This window comes from Camarhynchus parvulus, chromosome 12 (assembly GCF_901933205.1).
Source record: "Camarhynchus parvulus chromosome 12, STF_HiC, whole genome shotgun sequence".
NCBI lineage: Eukaryota > Metazoa > Chordata > Aves > Passeriformes > Thraupidae > Camarhynchus > Camarhynchus parvulus.
In genome coordinates, this window is record NC_044582.1 from 7,130,764 (window position 1) to 7,156,803 (window position 26,040).

Consider the following 26,040-nt stretch of genomic DNA (forward strand, 5'->3'; position numbering starts at 1 on the left):
AAATGAAGGATATTATTCTATTTTGGCCAGTGTTTCATATTTAAGCATTTTATTAAGATATTCTTAAATTTTTTTGTGTTAAATTGACACATTTAAAATGTGGATTTTTACAGTTGTGGATTTAGCTGCCTATTAATTGGGCAAATTGTACACGTAAGCTTTGAAGAAGATCAGACATAAACTGCAGGAACATTCCAAATTGCAGTTGTTGGACTTGGCATTGGACAAATTGTCATTACCAACAAGGTTTAATTTTTATTTCAGCATTTACTAAATTTGCATCTGGTACCTGCACACTGAAACTCCCACATTGCTGTGGGGTATGTTTTCTGTTCATATTGTAATCCTGTGATATCTAAAATGAACATCTTTAGTCTGAGTTTTAGGCATTGTTCAACTTTGTCTCTGTAAATATTACTTTTAAGGCAGTGTATCCATATACAGAATCAGTTGATACACTTAAGGAGAAACGCAGACATATTTGTTACATAAAGGAATTCTCATCCCATATTCTGTAAACACAGGATGAGTTGCAGTTTTTATACATGTTATTCCTTGAGAACATTGGCAATTGGGAATAGCTGAGCAATAAAAGCGAAGATGTGTGATGACAAGTTTGTTTTGTCAAAATGCTGTAATTTAGTTTTATTCTTCCCACTGATTTTGGTGAAAGGTATTACCCTGGCAGCTTCTGGACACTAATAGTCTGTCAGTGCAGGTGTGAGAGCCAGAGCAGCAACAGTCTGGGGTTTCCTACAGTGTCCTGCAATCTCCCCACAGGAGCCTCTCTAGGCTTAGAAACTGCTTTGTTCTTCACACCATTCAGCACTGTCCCTCTTTCCCTTCCTTGTGAGAATGCCAGACAGGCTGCACCTCTTAGGGCTGAGTTATGAACATCTTTCCACCACAACCTAGCTATAGTCATCACTAATTTTTCCAGACTACTTAATAAAGCATAGGGTCAATAATTAGGACTTCTGTATTATTGGCTTGCTTTGTTCAGCTCTTTAAAGCACTTTTCTTTTCCTATAGACTGGATGTTCACTTCCATGGTAAAAAGCTTATTATTCCTACACGTTATTTGAAACCCACCAAATCTTGAACTGCTGACAAAACACTTGAAATTTTATGCATTGAAGACCTTTCAGCTGCTACAATTGTCATTGGGGGTATTTTATACTACCAAGTAGAAATCCATGGGTGTGATGAAAACCTGGCTGAAAGCAATGAGTGTACATATGCCAATATATCCTGTGCTGCTGGTAGGTCTTGGAAGTTTAATTTTCTTGAACCAGATTCAGTACTCAATTGTAAGTACATTGCAAAGTAGGAGAGTGGAATTTACTGTATCAGGAAATTGACAATAAAAGGGTTTTCAGTAAGATGTGTTTGGCTGCTGAAGTTACATAAACTGACAATGCACGTTTTGGTTGTGCTAAATAGCTGATGCTGAACACAAATGGTCTCTGGACTTCAGGTGTGGAGGGTGACAGTGTGGAGGTTTCAGAAAGTCTCAGGAATGTCCTCTGTAGCAAGAGCAGAGCTCCCCTGGGAGGTGCTGTGATACAGAGCATGGATTGGGCACACAGGTGGGCTTAGGAAGTTGTGTTCCCTCACTATGATCAGTTGGACACAGCATGGTCAGCTGCAAACAGTTACTTAAAGCTGAAATACAATTGCTTCAGAAAGGGTGCTCTGGAAGCCTTTCTTTTGCAACACTGGATTAAGTGTATCTGAGTGAGAAGAAAGTCTATTTTCTAAAATCTCAGAAAGACTTTAGCAGTAAAACAAAACCCTGGAAATGACGCTTGAGCACAGGAACACTACAGCATCTTAGGCAACTGCTTGGACTACAAATGCTCTCCTACCTTTTACACAAGGAATAGGGCTGGAAGGCTTTTGCTTCCCTGTTACAAGAATAAAACCAAAACAACTGGATTTGAAATAGTGAATGCCTTGGAACCCTTATAATACCATTCCTAGGGAGAGAGAATCAGGAACTGGTTCAGTATGTTACAGTGTTCAGGATTCAATGTGGTTTTCAGCTTCATCCACTGATCTTTGAAGTGTGTTACAAAATTCTTACTTCTTTCCAGGTCTTTTAAGAACATTTTGAAGTAATTATTTCACTGATATATTTTGCACATGCTGTGCTGTAATTGTTTGAATAATCTTTAGAAACTTTGAGCTAGGTGTTGAACAGCACACTTTGAAAGTTACTGAGACAACAATGCATTGTTTTAAACCTGAAACTTATTCCATACTTTTGTTCAGAAAGCTATGTACCTTTCTAAGCATTTGCTCCTTTTGGTTTTGGTGGGTTTTTTTGTTTTTTTTTTTTTTTTTGTTTGTTTGTTTTTGTTGTTGGTTGGTTGGTTTTTGGGGGTTTTTTTGTTTGTTTTTGTTTTTTGTTTTCATTTTTGTTTTTTAAACCTGGATACATTAGCTGACTTCTCATCTTCTCATTTTTCCTGAACCAGAACCTTCACACTGGAAGATTCAAATATATCTGCTCAAACTAAACTCATCTAACTAAAACCAATATTATCCACAGATGATATCAAGCCTTTCCAAGTTCTGTAGTGATCCACATGATTTTTAGGTTGTCCATTAAAACTCTTTACTTCTGCCATTACTCTAAAATTTATTAGTTTTTTCCCTGTTAAATGAAGAGTGTTTTAAGTACATTTATTTGTTTGTTTTCTTTCCCTTAATCATAGTGAAATCTTAGATTGCTGAATACTCCCTGCAATAACATAAGACAACCTACAATAAATATAACCTCACATGTTGGGGGTTAGTATTAATTATATTTCTGGTTATTTTTGGGAGTACATATTTCCATCTTTTAATACATTTTTATCTTTGAGCATTGAAAGAAACTATTGACTCTATCAGAATGCAATAATTACATAAGAAATATAATCCAAATTCAAATACTGAGGGCAGAAAGGCTTTAGTCAATATCAAAAATTAAGTTCAAATTATAATAGATATTTTGCATGACATTATAGTAGTATATATATTCTATATATATATAGAATGGTATAAAAGTGCATATATATATACTAGTATATATATAATAGTATTATAATAGTAGTTGATTAACACTGTGTAGCAGAATAATGAAGTCTACTGGTTGACCATGAAGTTTTGCCGTCTGAAACTCAAAGTTGAGACATTGATTACACTTTCAAACATGGAACCAAGCTTAATAAATATATTGAAAAAAACATTTACAATGAATACAGACAAAAGAATGTATTCTGCTTCTGAGGCTAGGTATTAAATGAAGCAAGATGGGACTCTTTCATGCATATGGAAATCCACATGAAATTTCTTGATACTCTGCACAGAGCACATGAACACTTCTACACTGCCCTTTTCTATGCATTTATCTCTTGCCTCCATCACTGGGTGGTCCAAGTGCACACACGACACCACCGTGCTTGGATCCCAAGGAATAAAATAGTGGATAAGCCTGGAAAGGCTGAGCTCTAGAAATTCCTTTCCAGGGGCTGGATCCTGAGCATGGCTAAAGGATGAAGAAGGAAGGGCAAAGCTAGGGGAAGTGGTGTATTTCTGCATGCCACAGAGGCAGCACAGCTTACAAAGTGTACTGCTCTGTTTGTCTTGGCAGATCTGGGTGCGCGGATCTGGCCGTGGGCGGGATGCTGCCAAGGATGGTCAGTGTGCGACTCACACCATGTTTAGGTCTCTAGTTATGTTTTGTCTCCCATGTGCCTCTCTCTGCCAGTCCACACAACAATGCCTTCCTAGGCATTGCTATTCTCAGCAAAAGAGAAAAACAATGATGTAAGCAGTATGACCATGTGCTAAATGTTCAGTTGAAGCTGTGACATCCAATATATTAGAGATTTTGTCTGTAAGCCAGAAAGAAAATATAGACATAATAAAGAAGCTTTTAGTGATGATCGCTGTCACAAAATTAGATCAGAAAAAAATATATAGTCTCTACCACAATGGAATACAACATTTTATTGGTACAGCTTGCAAGGTTTCATGGCATGCAGTGCAGGATGCCTCATGGTGATGCTGAGTGCATTTCATGACCTGGTTTTGGCAGCTTCTGGGACATCCTCTGTGTAGCTGAATTTGTGTGCTTTTCTCTCCACTTAGAAGCAAGGCACACATTGCAAAACATTTTAGTCCCCTCTCATACCTCTATTAACCATTTCTGTCCAGTTGTGTTCCCTTGTCCCCCTGATGATGCACAAGTCAAATGGCAATATTTCAAATAACAGTAGTGAGTTCTATATATTTACACTTGTTGCAAATTATCAGTTAAAGATTCTTTACATCTGCTACAGATTTTAAGTGTTTTGTCTATGTGGATGGAAAAAGTTTATTGATTGTTCTACGGACAGATTTAGAGAAATAATCACAATAATTCCATGTACTAGCTCTGAGTTCTGGATTTTACATTTAGATCTCTGAAGTGTTTCAATGATGAGTAAGATTGCAAGCATAAGTAAATTTCCCTGTTTACTATGCATCTGAGGAGGCTTCTAGCATAACTTGATTACAGCAAGTATCTGGAATATTTTGCCTTCATGAAAATAAGCAAAGGTCCATCCTGCTTCAAGTATCTGTACTGTCAATGCACTGAAATTCCACCTCTGTCTCCTTCAGAAGCAATGCCATGTTCAAAGCAATTGTGCACTGAGATGCTGGGACTGTAGAAGAGCATTTAGGCTTTTACTGAAGTTTGAGTGGTCAGCTGTGAGAAGCCTCTCAAATGCATAGGCTCTTTCACTTTCTGGGGCTCAATGTGCTGATCTTAGTCCAGAACCAATTGTTTAAGCATTGTGTTGGATGTGTATTCTCCTCCTCCCCACATTGTTTATGCCATTGTGTGTTACACTCTCTGCATATCTTCCCTGGTTCCTCCCAGTTATGCTTTTGCTTTGTTCTGTAGTCTGCCAAAATCCTTACAAAATTTTCACAGCATTTCTTGCACTCTTCCATGTAACCTGTATTTTAACGATCCCATTCCCTCTTTCCCCCACCAGCTGTTACAATTTTTATTTTCCTGTCCACTTTGTGAGCAGTATGTTCCATATAATAATTTTTATTCCACTGTGTTTTCTTCTTTTAGTCAAGCAGTTTTCTGTTCTTCCCTGTAGAATTACTCTTTATGACTACCAGGCCATGTGCAGGACAAACAAAGAGAGTAGCGACAGTGCCCATAGCTTGCTGGACGTAAGTACAGCACCTCTCATGAGCATCTTTCCATGCCACCATCAAAGAAAATTGCTGCAAATATTTCATGGCCACTGTAAAACTGTTGTTGTGATTTGGAATGCTTACAGCTCTCATGTTTATCCCAGAGCATATAAAGGGTGGTTCATATAAATGAACGCAACATGTTCTGTTTTTTCAAGTTCAATCATTTTAATGCTGGGCCACCATTTCTGATGGTCTGTCAGAAAGTTCTTTGCAGTGTATGAATTTGCCTTCTTAGGAATTTGTAAATTTGGCTAAAGGTTTTGTTTTGTCTGGGGGACTGGAATCACATATGCCTTTTCTCTATGTAAATATGTAATTAAAATTTGAGAATTTTTTTTATACAAAAGGAATGGTTCATTGACAAGGCATGCAAGTCAGTGATTTTACCAATTCCTTCTTCCTGGTATTTAAACATGTCTTTTATAGCAGGACTTCGATGCATTTAAACCTTTGTGCTGCAATATGAGTACAAACCCTGTCCCTCTGCCAGGCTGGATTAGAGACAACCTGGGTCTTGCCAAGGCAACACTTCCTTATTGCTAAATCCTCTATCAGGGTAATACCCCAAGGGTACTTTGTGACCATGCATCCATTTTACTGATTGCTGTAATAATCTATCAGAACTGATCAGGTGTTAGATAGAGGTTTTGCATATTTAAAAGGAACTGTTTTCACAAAGAGATGACAATAATAGCAAAAAAACCTCTTAAGTAAATAGAACAGCAGCAAAACACTGGCAATTTTGCCAGTCTGAAAAGTTAACCTGAAATATTTATTTTTAAGTGCACTAACTAGAAAAATATAGATCTAACTAGGAAAAAACCAAAAACCCACTCTTTAATAATTGTGTACATTTGGGGATGTTTTAATTTAGGTATTTACATGATTCTGTTTTTCATATGCCTGGACTTACAGCATTTATCAGTTTGTTATCCACTAAAGTCTGAACCCTGAAAAAGACCATCTTCCCATCATAAATACTAGACTGCAATGAGTGAAATAGAACAGGCTGCTGTGAAACACATTTGCATGAAATATCTTAAATTATATTACAGCTCTTAACAAAAACCTTCTATGCAAAGACTTGGGACTTCAGTTTGCCTAAGCATTCAGCATGTAGAGCTGAGGCATTATCCCTTAAAAAGTGGGCTCTAATCCAAAAGGTGTTTTTTTATTATTCCAAATTTTGCCTAGGATATCCAGGAAAAAGCCCCTGTATCTGTTATGGGATACACTGAGATATGTCAAGGATTTTTTTTAATTTAAAGATAGTCAAGCTTTTTAAACCTCAAGAGAATTTTGATGATCCTCAGCATGAAAGATGAACAGAGTTTTAGGTTTTTATTTTCCTGTTGATTCAGTCACTTCTATCAACCATGACTATTGAGAAAGTATAAAGAGACCTTGTATTAAAGACACATAGGGCTGATTCCTCATTTTCTTGTTTCTTTTTTTTTGCCCAGTTTTTTGCATATCAGGTTATTAGACAGTAAGCAATATAATTTCTGCTTAAGCAAAAGGTTTGCTTACAAATGTTTATCCTTCCTGTTGAGAATTATGGTTTCATAGAGGAATAGAAACAGGGACAAGATGGAAACTCCCTAAAAAGTTCCTATTTTAAATAGCATGGAGAAGAGGTATCAGAGATTCTATCCCAGCCTTTTAGGCTGTGGGTGTGAGGTGATAAATTAGGGATGGACTACACTTATGGATCACCTGGTCCATTCCTTTATCAGAATAGGATTTCTTCTTAACACCTCTCCAGATAAATAATTTGTTATTTAGCACTTCTTTTGTTTTAATTGCTCCAAGACCTACATGATTCTCCATAGAACCACTTTGTTGCAAATGTAGCTGTGCCATGGAGCCACAGAACGAAATTGTTTTAGCTCTCAATGGTGCTTTAAATATGTAGAGAGAATAAAACTCCTGCAGTTTTTGTTGCAGTTTTTAAAGGAACTGTCTGTGAGTGGAAAAGGCTCTCGAGTAAAATCGCATTTCATGAGAATGCATTTATACCAATGTAGTTACATGTTTTTTCCACTGGAATTTCAAAACAAAATACTTTTTTCGTTTTTTGTAGACATTAATGAGTTCTTTCAGATACACTGGGGTTTGAAATTTTAATTAATTTCTAGTATTTAAATAGTTACTAAAACACATGGTATATTTCACATGAAATAGGTATTCTTCATAAGTAATAACGAATACATTGTTTTACATGAAATTTGCCATTATGAAAACAAAAGTATACAGCAAATTTAATTACTTGGGCATGAAATTTCAGGTGTTTTGATTTGGATTGAAAATAAATAAGATGTCCCACAGGGTTGACATTTTCTTTTCTTTCATCTCCAGGAAAGTCTTGTCGTTCTTTATCTTTTCCTATAAGATAGGGCTTCACAGGTGAAAATCTTTCCTGTCTCAGACATTTTGCATTCTGCTGGGTTGGGATCTCAGCCTTCCATGGCACTGACTGAGTCCTTTGGGTCTGAATCCTCAGCCCTGCACAAAAGTTTCCTCTGTGGCCCCTGAAAATTTTAGTTGTCCTGTTACTGCTCTGCCTAACAGCACTGCTTCAGTGAGTGCTGCTTTGGGGTGGTTCCGCATGATTTTAGATATCTGAGGAGTTCTGTCATTGTGCTTTCTATTTGTTAAAATACTCTGTTTGCATCTAACAGAGTCGGCAGAATTTTATGCAACTAGGACATCCTAACAAAGATGAGGGAGACAAGGAGAAATTCCAAATTTCTGGAAGCTGACTTTTCTGCCTGGCTTTTTTTTCGTGGAAGATTAATCCTATTAATAGTCTTTTCAGAAATGAAATATTCAGAATGTATTAGAAGTACTGTCAACAGAGGATTTTCAAAGGATTTGCTGTATTTGTTATGATCCAGAAAAACAGAGGGAGGAGGGAAAAAACTTCTTAAAGTACTTACAACTGGACTGTCAAATGACACAGATAAACATTTAGGTAAATTCAGACTTTTCTGAGCCTAATGAGGCTGAGGTAATGAATAGAGATTTGCATTATAGAGAGGCAAGCCTGTGAATTGCAGCCCAAGAAAAGCTCATTTTATCTGCCCGAGCTGTTCCTCCAGCAATAGCCTGGGAAATAGGAACCCCTAGAGGTTAAAGATTTAAGAATCATTTGCAAAAACTTTCCTTTTTCCACTGATAATCTGTGCATATGACCAAGTATTATAAAAAGAAAATTTCATTACTTATGCATTTTAATAATCGGTATAATAATATTTCTTGAGCCTTAAAAAAGGGGGGGTTTATGCTCCATATGCATTTGAATATCTAAAGGATGGTTTTTACATGAAGAATTCAGTTAAGCTATAAATGCTGCATGTTTTGACTTTTTATTAAATAAGTTTCTTCTCTCCAGCCTTATAACGCCTTCTTTGCTGCAGTAAAGTGGATTATGACTGAACTTGTCTTGTAAGTAGATTTCATCAAAAATGTAACAAATATTTCTATGAATTACTAAATTTCTGTACTTTTTAATATTAGTATTTTTACCTTTTGCACTGTATGTGCATTGTGCTGCTTTTCTTGGACGATTTTAAATATATTAATATTTGTCCTTTTTTTCCATTTTGCATTTTTGAAATCTGAGAGAATTTTGGCTGCATGACTGCACTTTCACTTTTATCACACTCGTGGTCTTCACTTATATCTGCATGGCTTTGTTTAGCAGATCACAATACACAACCCAAATTTCTTACTGTTAAATTTTAGATACATGTCTGACTGTTTGTGATGCTGCTTGGGTGGGCTGCTGTCAGAGGAAAAACTTGTTACCCTGACTCACTGGATGGTTTGTCACTTCATAAAATTCTGTAGGAAGGACCCATTACAGTGCCAGATAAGGTGTACTTGGATGTTGCTGAATTTCTCTATCTCCATTAATTCTTCTAAAATTCATAGTTAATTCATAATGATCATTATCTTCACGAGAAGGTGCCTAAGAAATAACAATATCACATGGAGAAGAGGAAGCCTTAAAATGTGTTGTGTTATTAAGCTATATGATTTATTATTCTTCTGATCTGAAAGCGGAGCTGCAGATATGAGTGAATTTTATCTTTACTGACATAAACCTGATTTTTCCTTGTAATCATTTTGTTTAATTTTAAATTGTATGAGCTTTTTTCAAAGTTCAGAATAAGAGTTAAGGAGAATTAAATGAATGGCTGCTGCCAGAGGGCAGAGATTGATCTGAAAAGCAGCTTTCTAAGTGACTATAAGGGAAATACATTGTGTTAAAATGAGACTGATGCTACATTTCACAGCTTTGGAAATGTTAAGAAACCTTCTATGTTTATAAGTATTGTAAATTCATGAGCATATGATGAACTGAATGTTGGTTTCACATTCTTTACTTTACAACAACTGATTGGCTGATACTTTTCAGTCCATTCTTCCAAGTAAATCATGCTGTATTTTTGTGTTCTTTGCAATTTAGTTAGAGTTGATTAGACAATGGTTAATCTCTTCTGCTCTTCAAAATAAAACAGCTTTATTATTTCAATTTGAGAATTAATAAAAGAAACTATTTTATGTGTGCTCCTGTGTGGTAGCCAGGACAGTTATAACCCCATGGCATTTTACTAGATTCAAAATACCCACATGATGAAGAAATAATGTTCAAGAGCAAAAATAGTGTGTGCTGCCATGCTTTGAGAGTTTTAATGAACATTCCAAAGACAATCAATATTTTAAATTAAAAATAGGTAAATCTATGATTTATTGATGGGGTTAATTTCAGAATAAGTTTTCAGAAGTAAAAAAATAACCCAGTAAAAATATGAGAATAGGAGTAGGTGCTAATCCCAGAGTTATGCCAGTAACTTGAATTTCAGTTCTGTGTTAGCTTTTATTTAAAATGGGATTAAAGTTATCAAGCTACTGCCAGTTTAGTATTTGGAAAACATTCTGTGGGGTAATGTGAAAACTCTAATAATTTCTCCAGGTTCCTTGTGGAATTTAATCTATGCAGTTGGTGGCACTCTGATCTAACAGCTAAAGGTAAGTGTGATTTTTTTTTCCTGGCATAATGGCAGAAATATCTAGAGTAATTAGGACTTTTGAAATTCAGATGTGTGTACACTGTTTCAGATTAAATAATAAACATCTGATAATAGTTTTCCTCCCATGCCAGCATTCTCTTCTTTGTTAATGTTTCCTAAAACACAAGAGAATTAAGATCTTCTGTGAATAACCAGTAAGTGCTTGTGTGCACTCTGGGAACACAGCACACTACTATAGCAGAAAAGTTAAAATTGTAGAAAATAATTAAATATGTTTTTAAAAACATTTCTCTTCATTCCAAAACAATCTTTGTGAATAATGCAATTACACTATTTTAGTTATACAACTTTTTTTTTTTCTAGACCTGCCATAAAATGTAGTGGAGTTATTGTGCTGGAAAATGCCATTTCAAAAAAAGTGTACAGAAATATGACCGTCTCTACTATTTCATACAAAAATTATTTTTAAAGATTAAGATAGTAGATTTTATACTAAAAAAGGCTGATCTGTATTTTGTTTTATTATTCCATTCAAAAATAGACATTAAATGTATTAAAATTCAATTTATTCAAAATAATTTTTTTAAATGCAGAAGCTTCATTTGAAATAATGGAAATTTTAATAGTTCCACTAAGAATGGGAAGTTTTCAGTGTAAGCTGTCTTTCTATATTTTAACAGACTTTTTATGGCATTTTTAGAAGTGTTTCTCAAAAGTACAGGGCCACTTTACAAGAGCAGTGCTCTTCAAGTGACAATTTAATAGGCAAATGGTGCTGTGTGTCATTGACTGGTGTAAGAATTTAAACTGAATTCTTCAGCTTCATATTTGCATATCTCTTAGCAAAGCAGGGGATAAAATTGCTGCTTTAGGCTTCATTTAATATTTGCACTGCCTGGATACTAGGCTGTCTTTATGCCAAAATAATACCCTGTCTGAAGATAAAATATCAGTCAGGCCCCTAAAACCAAGACCAACTGTTCAGTGATTTCCCTAAGCATGAAGAGAACCATCCCTAACACTGAGGCTGTGAAGGACAGCCGGGTTTGCTGTGCTAGACCCAGAAAATGCAAAACTGTTCCTTGAGGAGTGGCAGCTGTGCTTGTCCTACTCCTTGGTGCTTGCAGAGCAACCAGAGCAGCCAGTGTAGGAAATATATTTTTTTTCCAAGTGTACTGCACAAATATGTTTTAATATAGCCTGACATGAAACATCCAGTGGAACTTGCATTGTATGCTAGAGAAAATATTTTTCAAACATGACATCTCTCTTCAGCTCATGAAAATGAATGTCTGAGCTGTGTTTTGAGAGTGCACTCATTACAGAAGAGGCAATAATAACTTGCAAACTTCCTTTTACTTAAAACAAAACTATCAGTGCAGCACTTTGATGGACCAGTATTATTGAGAAATTTCCATTCATGGTTTAGTTGACAGTGAAGTTTTAATTTCAAAGTCACTTGCTCCACTTCTTTGATGAGTTAGGAGTATTGGAAATATCCCCTCAAGATGCTCATTGGGATCTCAGTATTTTCAGAGTAGTGCTTGCCCAGCTCATATCTGGGTAGGTAACAAGGGATGGTTGTTTGGAAGCAGCATATTTTAGGAGGAAAAAGCAGAAGATATTTCACAAGAGAACAGAAGAGAAAAGCACATGCTTAGGTATTGTCTTCTGTAATGCTATGTTACCACCCAGAGTTGTCATATTTATGACTGCACTTTATGAAATTAAAATTAACAAACTTGCACATTTATTTTTTACTTAAGAACATTTACCAAAGCTCAGGGGGGGAAAAAACCCATCAATTCCTCGAGTGGAGAAATTGCTTCTCCCTGAAATTGTGACATTAATAGAATGTGATACACTGTGGAGATGCTGGAGGGTCCACACACACCTGCTCCTTTGCCAAACCCTGCTATGGAAAATACTTCTACACAAGATCTTGTAATTGCAATCACATTTGTAAAGGAGAGAGAAGAGCCCCTAAACCTTGGACAACCCCATCATCTTCTGGACTCCAGTGAGGTGCAGGAAATGTGAGACCAATGAATCTTTTCAACCTCTTTGTTACACAAGCCATATGTTGATACAAGTGAGGTGATACAACACAGGTGATAAACTCCAGTTATTCCTGACAACAGATAAGGAAAACAGAAGAGAAAGGGAAAAGGTGCAATAGAGCTAGCAAGACAATTTTCTAAAAAATACTGAACTATTAAACATCTCACAACCATAGTGAAAAAATCAGAGATAACAAAACTTTTCTGACCAGCTTTAGTACCTCCTTTGAGATCTGTGCATTTGGTGGAATAAGTTTTTGGGTTTTTATCACATACAACAAGTGTGAACAGTTCAGAAATGCCTACCCTGGTGTGATTGGAAATGCAGATGTGGTGGGTCCCTGGCACTGCTCAGTGGATGCACCACTCACTCTGAAACAGATCATCTCCAGGGAAGGTCTGTCGAACCCAAGAGCCTGTTCTGTGTAATCTATTTTTGTCATACCTCATCTTGTTTTCCCACTTAGCAATTAGTTTAAGATAGGGCTAACATTTGTGCTGATGTGCAAAGTGTATCTCTGTGTTAAGGAACAATGAAGGGGTGGAGAGGAAAAACAAAGGGAATGAGGGAGAAGCGTTGTGTGACAGATACTTCAGAGTGAGAGCCAGAAGAGCAGCTGTCCCGTAGTTTGACCTTGAACCAGCCCCACTGCTTCCTGGTAACTCAGTTTCCCAATCTTTAGGATGGAAATAGTGACATTTTTTCCTTGCATTGCAAAGACTTCAGATTAAAGGTGCTATGGAGTCTTAATTATTACTATTTTGGGAAGCAGATAACAAACATTGCTGTTGGGTAAAGTAACTCTTCTGTCTCTCCCATCCACAGAGTTATTTTAACTGATGAAACCCTACAAGGATTCCCAAACTGTAATATAAAATAGATGTTTTGGCTTCAGTAAAATATACCACAATTTACATACCAAATAAATGTAAACTCCCATGAATAAAGGTTAGAGATGCACAGCACCACTGAGATAAAAGTGACAGTAAATCCATCTTGGATCTACACAGAAAGAATAAAAACTCATGCATAAATGTAAAGTAGGTTGGCAATGGCTAAACCATTAATAACTACTTTAACAGCAATATCTTGCAAAATTACATTCTGTGGATAAACTTTTTCTTTTTTTTTAATTTAATTGAAAAAATAGAGTTATGCACTGCCTAGGAAATCTCACAGGGTGGCAGAAGCTGAGTAACATTTCCGTTCTCTGCGAGCTCTGTAACACAGCATCTCATGTTGTTCACAATTTTGTGTGCTGTTCCTCTCATGTTAACATCAAGATGTTTTTTCCTGTGCCTATAGCTCAGAGGTTGAAGCAGACCCTGGAGCCCTGTGACACAGAGTACCCAGCCTTTGTTTCCGAGCGCACCATAAAGGAGACCACGGGGAACATTGCTTGCGATGACTGTTTCAAGTAAGCCCTTTCCATATTTATTTTTTTTAATACAACTGCTTGTGACAAAGCAATAAAACTGAATTATTCGAGGCTGTGTTGAAGAATGTATGAGTCTGTTGTGTTTTATCCTAGGTACTGACCTCTGTCAAGGTGTCATTTCTCCTCTTACAGGGGTCACTTAAAACTTTGATGCTCTTAAATTAAAGCCGTGCCTATTGCTTTCTACCAGAAAAAATGTCAAAGTGGTAGAGGTTTATGTTCATTTCAAATAGTGAATGTTTTAATTCTTTTCCTAAACGCAGGCAGCATTCTAAGGGCACAGGCTGCAAGATTTAGATTCAAAAGGTAAGTGCTGTTCAGTCTCCTGTCCAGGAGTGAAACCCTGCTGGATAGGTTAGGAATTCCCTTGTGGTACAGTGACATCTGGTTGTTTTACTGGAATGCCAAACAGAGTTTCCTTCTTAGAACTGTTAGTCTGAAAGAGTGGGAGACGATTAACTCTATTCTCCAAACTTCCAGTGCTGGGAAGCTGAGTTAATAATAACAAATCTCACATGACAGTGCTGTCATGTCATTTCTACCGGTGCTCCTGTAAACTTGTCCCTTATAGAGCTAAAAGAAGAGAAAGATTTCAGTCTAGCTTTCCTCCTTCACACTGAAAATGTATTTTCTCTGCATTTGGTGCCCACGTGCTGTGACATTTTGACTGTAGTACTGTTACATTTTTATTGTGAAATTGCATAGGTATTGTTTATGCAAATTCCTGTACTTTGATAAGTCTCTTAATTGGATTTCCTTTATGCTGAGAGGTTGTCATCGCCAGGGAGATTAGTATTTACAGCAATAATTTGTCTATCAATATAAATGTCAGGAAGAATTTATACATTAAACAAAAATTGTTACAGCTCTTCCTTTCCAGGTTAAATCAATATGCAATTAGCAAATAAAGGTGAAACCTTCACTTTGAAGTCAGTAGGTGTGCTTCTGGACTTACTCCTAAATTTTGTCCTTGATATTTTCATTACTTTAAAACAGGAAACAGGAGTAAGTACACTGCAGATAAATTTTAAGTGCTAAAATTCACTTTTCATTTACTACTGACCAACTTTTAAGTAGAAGGAAATTGTTAATGTCTAGTATGAATAATTGGTTTTATATGGCTTTGTGGAATAGAAGTATGAGAGTGCTTTGTAAATTGATGCTCTGGAACCCTTTAAGTGCAACAATGGGTCCCACTGCCTGAAAAGTACAAACTCAACAAAATCAAGCCTTGATTTTTCCACTTGACATATCGAATACAATGAAGGTTACACTGCTGGGAGTGCTTTGTGCCAACATTGTAGAATTTAAGCAGCCTTATTTTGTGATAATTTAACAGAAAGTTACTGAGAAGTTCTGCAAATTATCATGCAGTCCTGGAGGTGTTCCAGGCCAGGTTGGATGGGGTTTTCAGCACGCTGGTCTAGTGGAAGATGTCCCTGCCATGGCAGGGGGGCTGGAACCAGATGGTTTTTAAGGTCCCTTCAAACCCTAACCATTGAATGATTCTGTTTAAATATTGCAAACAGACATGATTCCATGCAAAGAAGATTAATTTAACAGGACTAGGTTTTCTCAAAGGAATGCAGATTTCAGTCTGTGTTCCTAGGTAACTTCAGGTCAAAGGAAATAAGTTTCAAAAATAATACAATTCTGCAATACTTGGAACGCACCAAGTTGGAAACTGAGTTTAGTGAAAATTATAGTATTTCAAAAAATATGCACTAAGATCTTTTTCATAGAAAAACATTTTGTGTTCCACAGTGGAAAAAAAAATAAAAGAAAACCCTGTAAGTTGCAAACTGATCTCAAGGCACCCATTATTTTTCTCCACAAGCAATGGCAAAACCTAAAGAAATAATCCAGAAGAACTATTAGATTCTCATGGGAAAGTTGTTCGTTATCCCGTTTACCCACTGTCATTAACAATCTACAAATTGCATCTAAGATTGCAGACTGCACTGGATTCCAAATATTTTTGTTATAACCCAGGACACTTTCCCGCAGAACAGCTCAGGAATTTGACCCAAAGTCCTTTGTAGACCTACATCTTCTGACCCAGTTTTCTGTTTCATAGCCTCAGTACTAATAAATATCTTTACAAGCAAGTGTATTGCTTAATATTTGTAATTTCAGAAGTGTGGGCTCAATCAGTCAGAATTCAGATTCAATCTTTAAAGCAGCAAGTCTGGAGCTGACATTGTGCTGGTGCTTAACCTGTGCAGCATCACTTTGAGCCAGTGGGATTCTTTTCTGTGTCCTCCTTGGATCATGTTATAGGTTAATCTGTGACACATAATTGGAAATATTTATTGCAAATAGAAGAAGATAATTGTAAATATTTACCTGATTATGCATGCTGTGGAATACTGAAAAACTACTTGAAAGTCAGTATATTGTGAAGAGGTTTGCAGGCAAAAGTTGTGCAAACACTCTGCTTTAAGCAAGTTTGTGTCAAAAGATATCCCAGTCCTTGGCTTTTGTTCCTGCAGTGCCAGGCACTACTATAGAGCCCTTGTCTGAAAAAGGAGACTAACAACAGTCTCTTAGTAGAAGTAAAAATGATGACTGATGTTAATTGAAACCATATAATGTTACTCAGATAAGACATTTTGGGGCACAAATACTGTGTTTTTGCTAACAAAGTCACAGTCATAGCCAGCAAGGTCACAGGGTGAGGGGCAGAGGCTCAGTTTTATTCTGTTGTGGGTGTGCTGTTGCTGATCTTGTAGAAATACTCTGCCCATGCATAGAGGGACAGTTACCAACTGCAGTAATGAAAATTCATAAGCATTTCCAATCATAAATTTAATCATGGGCACTTGGATTTAAATTGAAATATGCTAAAATAAATCACACAGTAGAAAGGACTACCTGCTAATTACTTTTTTAACAGCTGGCTCACATTTACAGCCATTCAATGGGAACTCATTCAATGGAAGGACACCTATACACCTAAGGAGGCTTTGAGTCAGGCAATAAATATATACAGACATATAAAATGCACTCCCTATATGTAAACTGATCTCTTACAAGCAAACTACTTTGGGATAAATTACAACGTTTAAAATGATTTTCAAAAATATAGGTTTTATTAAGAAAGCAGGAGCCTAAAAGAAAATAAGAATTAACATAAGAATGTCATTAGGGTCAGGGTTTGGCTGTCCCACCCCATAATTTGTTGTTATTCAATATCCCAATGATTATTAAATTAATCTGTTATTTAAACAGCAATCAAAAACAAGTCAACCCACATTTTCTAAGCACTGTCAACAAGAGAGAAAAACTGGGATTTTTTAAAAAATCTGAATTGGTTTCATATTTTCCAGTAAGCTGTTCCTTTTTATAGCAAAAAAAACCTAATAAAAAACAAACTCCATTACTTCTGAAAACTTATATCATAGACTGATCTATCACAGCCTCAACATTAACAGTAATTAATTGCTAAATAGAAATATTTTTTCTTTATCAGCCTCAACTGGCAATCTTTCTGTGAGTCAGAACTACACTAATGACAGATGTACTTGGTATGGGCTTTAAAGGTGCTGCTCAGAGATGAGTTTCTGATTAGACATCAAGCTTGAAGTATTAGACTTTATATGTCTCAGTGCTGCCTGTAGTTTTATGAAGTATTGTCCCAATATTCTAGCCAATTTTCCCTTCTGGGAATATCATCATAACAAATTTTAGTTGCAGTAAAAGGGTCTAAGAAAAGAATCCTTAGAATGTCAAAGACGTTATAAAATAGAATTGATGATGGGTGTTAAGACATTTGATTAGAAAATGTTTGCCAGTCTTTTTAGTATATTCTCCATGTCTTTGTAGAACAAACAAAAATGGTTTTGTCTAATTGCAAATCTCATTTATGCATGAAAATTCAAATGTTTTCATTTAGCTTTATTTAGGAAAATACCATTAATTTCAGCTATAACTGCCATGAACGTGAGTATAGCAATTTAGTCATCTGACTATTTATACTTTAAGCGTATATGTAAAGTTTCAAATTTGCAAGGAGCCAGTTGAGTGTATAGTTGCCAAATTTGTGTGATCACTGTAAAAACTGTGGGTATACAGATTAGGCAGCAGTTGCACAGTCAAATGCTTAAAAATTTGCCCTTTTAACCTCTCCTGTTCATGTGTGATGACATATTGGACTTGGATGAAGATCAAAAATCTGGCCTTACTTCCAAAAAAATCCCCCTTCACTTTTAATTGCAGCACTCATGGGTCTACGAGGTCAATACCAAAACCCCGAAGAAACTGTTTTGTTTCCAGTTGATCCTTTGTTCACAATCTTAAGACAAAGAGGAAAGTAAATATAAGAAAGCCATATTGTCACTAGGGAAGCAAGGAAGCATTTAGGTGCAATCATCCTAACCCTGGGAAAGATTTATGCATATTTTACTTATGCCAGATATGAAAGATGAATGAATTTACCTTGTTGGGCATCATTTGTAAATTGCCTGTTAAAATGTATAGGAACTACTTATTTGAATAAACACTGTCCCATGTATCAACTATTTGTCCCAATAGAATGTTAGTAAGCAGATATTAAGTTAACAAGAAGAACCATCAAGAAACCAAATTGTTTCTCTTGCTTTCTCATAGACTAGGCATTGAATGCCATTTATTGCCAATAAAAGAGGTAAATGGCAATTGAAGTGTAGATCAGGATGACACTGAACCCTTCATGTGGATTTATAAGGGCAAATTTCAGGCTTGTCCACTAAATGCACAGATTTGGCAGTAACAGATAAATAACAACACAAATTAGATGCAGACTGCTCAGGGCATGAGTATATTAGTGTCAGGAGCAGTGCAATCTGCAGACATTAAAATGGAAATGGTTTTTAAAACCCACTTAATCTCGAGACATACCACCATTTGCTAAAATATTTCCGCATTTCTTTCTCAGTAGAAGCTTGCCAAACTGCTGTACTTGATCATGTTTAAAATGTGAAAATAAATACACAGTTCAATTTCCCATGAAATAAATAATCATTTGCCTTTTCAGATGTAGTTAGTTTACTTCTAAACAAACCAGCTTGCCACATAAACCAGCCAAAGCATCCAGGGCTGATTTCTTCTCTTTTGGAGCTCTATCGATGTGTTTTGAATGTCCCTGTGTCTGTCCTCGGGCATTAAATTATAGATTCTAGATTCTAAATGATAAATCTTCTAGAAGACATTTTGGATTTTATTCTTTTTTACTGCGTGGACCTTGTATGATCCTGAGGGAGATGCTGTCTCTATTTCCCCACGCTGTGTATTTTTGCGCTGTTCTTTTGCCGTGCCCGGTACCCACGGGACGATGGCACATGGATGGCTTTGACCTGTGCCCGTGCTGGGTCACAGGTGTGCTGCAGCCAAACTGCTCAGGGCTGCTCTTCACAATGCTGAACAGTCCTTCATTTCTTTCATTTCTATGCACATTTCTTAGATGTGCGTGGAGCTGAAGGAATATCTTGAAGGGAAACTCTGCGTTTTGCGTGCCTCAGTGGTTCATTGTTGAAGTCTCGAGGATCACAATCTAAGTATATGGAATTATCTTGCACTTCCCTTTTGAAAAGGAGATCTTCCAGACTTGAAGAATACTTATGGCTGTTAAAAAGTCTTTAAACTTGAGGCAGCAGCAGTACTTCTAGAAACTTATTTTAGCCAAAACCCCAAAACTCTAGAAGATCCAAAAATATTTTTTCCTTGTTCTTTCCTTGTAAAAAGTATCAAATTATGCAATTTAAACTGCTAGAATTGTTTATTAAAGGTCTTTATACTTAGCTTAAAATGTTTTATTGTGTGTTACCCACACTTCTCCACTTGCAGGCTGAGTAACTTTTGCTTCACTTCAAAGGCACCAGTGATTATAATGTTTGTCATGCAGGTGTAATTTAAAGTCACTGTATGGGCAATTTAATTCTACCCTTTGATAATGTATATTTTGAATGACCAGTTCAGGAAACACTGTAAATTACTATTTTCATTTAAGAAAAAAGGTATATAAAATAATAGGGCAAGACATATCTAAGTTACCAGGCAGGTTTGTGCCTGCCAGTCATCAGTTTAACAATCCCTTGGACAGTTTTCAAGGCTGGAGAATTTCTGTTTGCTTGGGGTTTTGTTTTTTTTTTTTTTTTTTTTTTTTTGTTTCAGAACATTTTTAGTATGCTTGCTGAATTCTGGGGCATTTCAGTTGTTCGTACACAGATTGCCACCCTATGTCTCCCTCTGTAAGCACCATAAAATCTTGGAATTTTAGTGGAAATGAAGTTTAGCTACAGATTTTCTCTCACCGGCAGGATGAGATGTGCATTCTTTCGCTTAACTCCCCACCTCCAATAAAGCCTCTGCAGGGGAATGTGGCGATCTGCACCCATTCACTCTTCATAGTTAAAATCAGTACTCCATTAAAATATAAATCATAATCTACTTAAAAGTTAGCTTAATTTTACATTTTAAACAAGCATTAATAAATATTAATGAAATGATAGATACTAGCTGATGCAATGAGAGGATGCTTTGTAATGACAAGGGATTTAAAAAGTTGTATGTATGCCATAATGTATAGAGCTCAGTAGTAATATATATTATTTTTATTAACAATGGCTTGGGATAGGAAAAAGATGATTGAAATTGAGAAATGTTACAATGAATTTTTAAAGGCAGACACATTTGTGAAGCATTGTTAATAATGGAACATTAATTTTAGTTTGTAATATATTCATATTATAGGCAGATGTAAAACAATGCAGACATGACTTAGACATCTTTACATGGAGCAGTTTCCTTTCTAAAATGTTTGGGATAGCTTAATGAATATTTTAAAGCCCTTAACTTAGAAAAACAGCTTGAATCTTAGGATTTGAGAGCCATGCAAGGAACATTTGTAAATTAGATAAAACAATACAGAGTTGTAGCTGGCTGTGGAAAAGATGGCACATAGTGTGCTTGAGTTTTTCAGATGTGGCCTTCTCAATCATTGCTAAAGTTTATGTTAACAGAAATAATTTAACAACATCCTTGCAAAACACACTGTGGACACATCCAATGAGGACTTTAGCTCCAGGATTTATTGCTCTTTTAATGTGAATGTCCTGGTAATTTCTGCTTTTTATACTTCAGTTTCCATTGTGTGGTTCCTAGCTAGAGTCCTAATGTTGATGAGACTTGACCTAAAGTTGTGGAAAAGAGTAGTTACCAATTCTTGCAATTAAATGTTACTTTTATGATGTCATATAATATCTGTGAGCCTTCCTAAACCAGAATTTATCAACTTGCTTTTTAATCTTAAAGTTATATTTAGAACCTAGCTTAGAAATCATATAGCATTTAAAAAAAACACAATCTGAGATGTCTCTCACTACAAACCACAACTACTTGTGTAGAGAGCTAAAGAACTCTGCTAAAAACACATATTTGCTAACATGCTGCAGTGGAGCTGCATTTTTCAGTCTGGATATCTTCCTATCTTCCCTGACCTCTCTGTTGTGGTCTTGTTAATCAGGTGTCACTGTGAAAAGGAAAAGTCTTTAGGAGTCTCTGATATGATTTGCTTTGTACCAGTCACTGTGTCTCCTCTCCTGGTCACTGTGAGCCCAGAACCAGGTACCCACCCGGCTTGTGGAGACCCACACATGTCACACTCAGCTTGGGTTTGTTCAGGGGTATGAATGCTGGCAAATATTTAAAGTTTATGGGATTTCTGGTCTTGATTTCTTTGATAAAAAATTACCAGTACATTTTAAAGCTGGAGGTCTGAAACTCTCCATTATCCTGCACCTCGTATGGAAAGGTGGCTGCGCTAGAAAAGTCACTAACAGTCCAATGCCTCACTACACTGAGGATCTTCTGTCATCCTAAAGGCTGTGCACTCTAAGTTTTTGGATGTTTGCAGCATTCCTAACACACAGTTGGTCAAGTACTCCTGTCTGAGCATCAGTTAATTGAGAAAGAATCCCCTCCTGGTGGGGAGTGAGCGAGGATGGGCGCTTCTGGGAGTCCTGGCTGAAGCTGAGGGGTTTCCAGCCATGGCACAGCTCCATGGAGCTCTGAGCATCCAGCAGCACAGGAATGGTGAGGATGACCCTGCTCACCTAAATCCTCAGTGCTAAACTTTGCTCTAAGTATGTTTGCACTGATACCAAATTGTACTGCAGTCAGGCTGTATGTGGTGACAATATTTTGCTAGCATGAGGTCAGGATCCAATTTCAAGCCTGAGGCTGGAAGTTTATCTGCCTCTTTTCATGTGAGAGAACCATTAGCTGATTTTTTATATACTGCTCCAGCACTCAGAAATGTTGTTATTGGCACATACATTATTTTTACAAATTGCATTAGATATTTCATTCTCTGTCATCATTTATTTGGGAAGAAAACACAAAAAAACCCCCGAAAAACAAGTAGCACAACTTGACTGTGATGTAAACATTTCATTCATTCATTGCAAAAATGTGATAAGTGAGAGAGATGTGGGTTGGAAATGTGTCCAGCAGCCTGGAAAGCACATGATAGGAGTTGGGAAACAGCAAAGTGGATATCTGCACTCCAGTTGAATTCTTAAAGTTTGTTCCAGACCATTAGGGTTGAACGTTTGCAACCAACAGTTATGTGAGTAACACATATTTGAATGCAGCGTGCACAATATTTTCCATTTACTCTGCCCTCATGCTGGTATATTTTATTTTTTTCTGTAAAAAGTAGGAAAGATCACATTTAACAGATGTGAAATGTAATCCCAAAGTTACAACTCAGCTTAATTCAAAATCCTCCAAGTTCATTAATAGAGGTTTGCAGACAAAAAATATACTGAAACACCCTGGGGGAAAAGGGTGAGTTTACAGTGATGCTCAAGAGCCACAGTGGCCACTGAGGGCTCTCTAAGTTGAGTTCCATGGAAATTTAGACACTTCCTCACATCTTTGTGCATTTGTTTAGATTGCCAATTTGAAAGTATTGCCCTATGTTTATTTCAGTTCAAACTACTCACAGTGAAATTCTTCCATGCTTTGTAGGATTTGTCTGCCTGAGCAAACAAGTGGTATTTAAAGGATCTTTTCTATTGTCACATGAAAATGATTGATATGATTATGTACATGCAGGAGGGACATATGCTGGCACAATACTCTGATATTCTACTCATAATTTGATTTTAAGTCCCATAGTCATCATTGTGACATTAAACGATAGTAATAGTGTTCCAGTGGTCATTAAGGAAAAAAATTGAAAATACATACGTGGATTTTTTTGCCCTTAAATCAGGCTGCTAAGCCTCCTGAGCATGGAATTAAGAGTGAATCTGTACAGTGATTTAAATATTTATGTTACGAAAATCCTGCCTAAGCTATGTGTTTGTCACGACCACATAGTCTACTGCAGAGTGTCTGTTACAAGCACAGATATAACAGCAAGGTATTTTTGTAAAATTAAAAGAGATTACTGATTATAAAATACAGCATATAGATCAGCAATTATTACTCATGAACAAAGTTTTTTTAAAGCAAAGTGCAATAATGAAGTACTTCTGTGAGAAAAAAGAATTAATTTTTAACAGGAAACACACAGCATTGTTTTTAAACAAGCTGAATTGCTTTTAGTGTTGTTGCTGTGTTCAAATCCTCCCCAAATTACAAAGAAATATCTTCCATTCTTCAGTATAATGAGAAGATATTCTCTCTAAAAGTTCTGGTCCCACAAGCATAGTTTTATCCTGTGTCTTCCGAGTTCCATGCTGCTTGACATTAGTTCTGTTCCCTCTAACACTTTTCAGGCTTTGCAGCTGTTTGAAGAAAACAAGGAGTCATGGATCTGAAAATCAGAGAACTCTGAATGCTCCCAGGAGGTTCCCTGCCATTCTTTGTTGCTGAAACAAGCCTTGTGTCAGTGTCAGTAGCCACCAGAGCTAATGGCACCAGGGCTGCAGGCCAGGAAAAGGAAAGTAGTTCAGTGCAAATGACCAAGAAATGGTGGTGTTTGGGATCCTCAGCCTGCACAACCCATTATCACTGTGTCCTCTCTTACAGCTGCCTGGCCCACCCCCAGGCCCATGCAAGAAATGCTGCATTGAAGCAGTTTCCCCAAAATTCACTGTGCTGGGGCTGTGGAAGTGGCTGCTCATTAGCAGGGAAACCTCACGTCTGTGTTCAGTTTATATCCTGTCCAAAGTTTAACACCAGTGGACAAGGAAATGGATTACCTCTCCTGCATGGAAATACAGAGACTAAGCTGCTCAACTGTAATATTGATTTCCTTTAAGAGCAGATGCTGTAGTCAAATAGTGGGGAGTAAACAACTTAAAGGTTAGGTTTGCTTAGCTGGTGAGACACATCTCTGGTGTGTCTGAAATAGAATTCCCTCAGCTTTGCCTGTTATTGATCCAGCCATGCTAGGAAAGGAAAGGGGGAGCCAACTGCATTTCAGAGACAAGTTGTTAAGCCACCACATACAGATTTTGCACCACATGACTGAGGTATTTGTAGTGAAGCAATGGCCTGCATTAAGAAGGGAAATCAGTGGCTCACAGAAGTGTGTGATCTGCAGGTTGGCCAGTGAGCTGGGCTTGGTCTGTCAGGAGATACAGCAGCCAGGAGGGAGAAAGGGCACAGCTGTGCCTTGCTCCTGCTGGGCCTGCTTCCATCAGCATGGGAAATGCTCCAGAATCTCTAAGGAGACACTGCAGAGCCCTCATGGCAAAAGCACCTCCTGAAGGAGCAGCAAACCTGCTTCCCTAGATCCTCTCCCACAGGGCATTGTCGCTGCTTGTCCTGCTGTCCCTGTCCTTTCCTCCATCTTGGAGCATCTTCCTCCTTTACCAGAGAAGTTTGTCCCTCTCCCAGTTCCCTCACAAACACTTTGCCACCCAGGAGTTCAGAGACAGAAAGATGAAAGGAAGAGAAGGAAGTGTGGAGAGAAGGCAGTGCTGCAAGGGTAGTGTCAGCTCAGGCCCTGCTTCTGTACTGTATATATTGTAATTATTTCTTCTTACAGAAGAAAGTGATTCCTATAATATGAATTTTGGGAATTAGGTTGGGGGGTTTGATTTGTTCGGGGTTTTTTTAAAACACAGTCTGTGGAAGCAATTATTATAAAAACAGAATATATATTATAACTCTTTAAAGACTTTTACATATACAAATACAAGGGAGAGATTCCAATTAAATTTAAACTAAACAAAAACTAGAAAAAAAAAACCTAACAAAAACCTCAACAAACCAGATTTGAATGTAATGCGCTGGCTCTCTAAGAACAGGTGTTGTAGCCCCCACTTAGCTTTAAGTGTCATGTTTCACCCTGTTCAGGATGCATTTCTCTGCAGGATCACTGTCCATCCGTTAGAGAGAAGGACCCTCCTGCAGAGGATGACTCCTATCCCCAAAGCCAAGCTCCTGACCCGAATTATCCTTGAATAATCTGTGTCTCTGCGTGTCCAGAGCTGGAGGTTCTTACCCTTCCACTGCAGGTACCTGAGTTATGTGCTCAAAGGCAGCAGCTGTGATTGCAGCCCAGCATTTGCACTGCAGTGTTCTTGTGATGCTTTCCAAGTTACAGGCTGCCTAAAGGAGTTAGAAAGAACTGATTATCTGTGGGAAGAGTGATTTAGCCACCAGACACACATTAAAAGTGTGCTTTCTTATCATGCCTTCAGAAGCATGACTACCAAATGTAATTTATGAACACAGCAGTACCTGCAGTCCAAGTCTATTTTTTTATAATTGCACAATGAAAAATTAATTTTCAAGGAACAGATTAATAAGTATTGCTTTTTGAGCAAATATTTTCTACTTCCAATTAAAACATGAAGCTGTTTTTCCCCCAAATCCGTTTGCATTTTATTTGTGCTCATGTTTTTATGTGGACCAAAACCAAAAGAGGTTAAAAAGAAACAGATACTGTGTGTGCAACATGACAAAATTGTCATGTAACACTCTGACTCAAAATACAGAGTTCCTTGCAGACTTACTCTCTGTTGTTATTTTTTCTTCATTAACAAAATAGTTTGGCATAACTAGATTTTCTTCCTCCCTCTCTGTCTACCCCTTTCAAGTATTAAATTTCTTCCTTCCTCACCTTCCCCACAAAGTCAAGAAACAGTTTGTTTTCAGGTCTGTTTTAAGCCTCTGAACCTGTACATCAAATAAACCAAGCTAGTTCCTCAGTGGATGAAAGATGGAGGAGAAATTATTAATAAGCTTCTTATTGACTCAATGTAGCTTCAACAGGAACCCTAACAGTTTAGTCTGTTTTATATTTGGTGATAT

At 37.0% G+C, this 26,040-nt stretch overlaps 1 protein-coding gene across 3 annotated transcripts in view; it reads left to right on the forward strand.

Annotated features, from left to right (window-relative positions):
• The window catches only part of CACNA2D3 (calcium voltage-gated channel auxiliary subunit alpha2delta 3), a 385,648-nt gene that overhangs the window by 354,096 nt on the left and 5,512 nt on the right, over positions 1 to 26,040 (forward strand). For all 3 annotated transcript variants that reach the window (XM_030956482.1, XM_030956483.1, XM_030956484.1), the window contains 4 exons: positions 5,148 to 5,223; positions 8,645 to 8,697; positions 10,232 to 10,287; positions 13,656 to 13,767. In XM_030956482.1, coding sequence (XP_030812342.1) covers positions 5,148 to 5,223; positions 8,645 to 8,697; positions 10,232 to 10,287; positions 13,656 to 13,767 — 297 coding nt within the window. The remainder of the gene's footprint in view (positions 1 to 5,147; positions 5,224 to 8,644; positions 8,698 to 10,231; positions 10,288 to 13,655; positions 13,768 to 26,040) is intronic.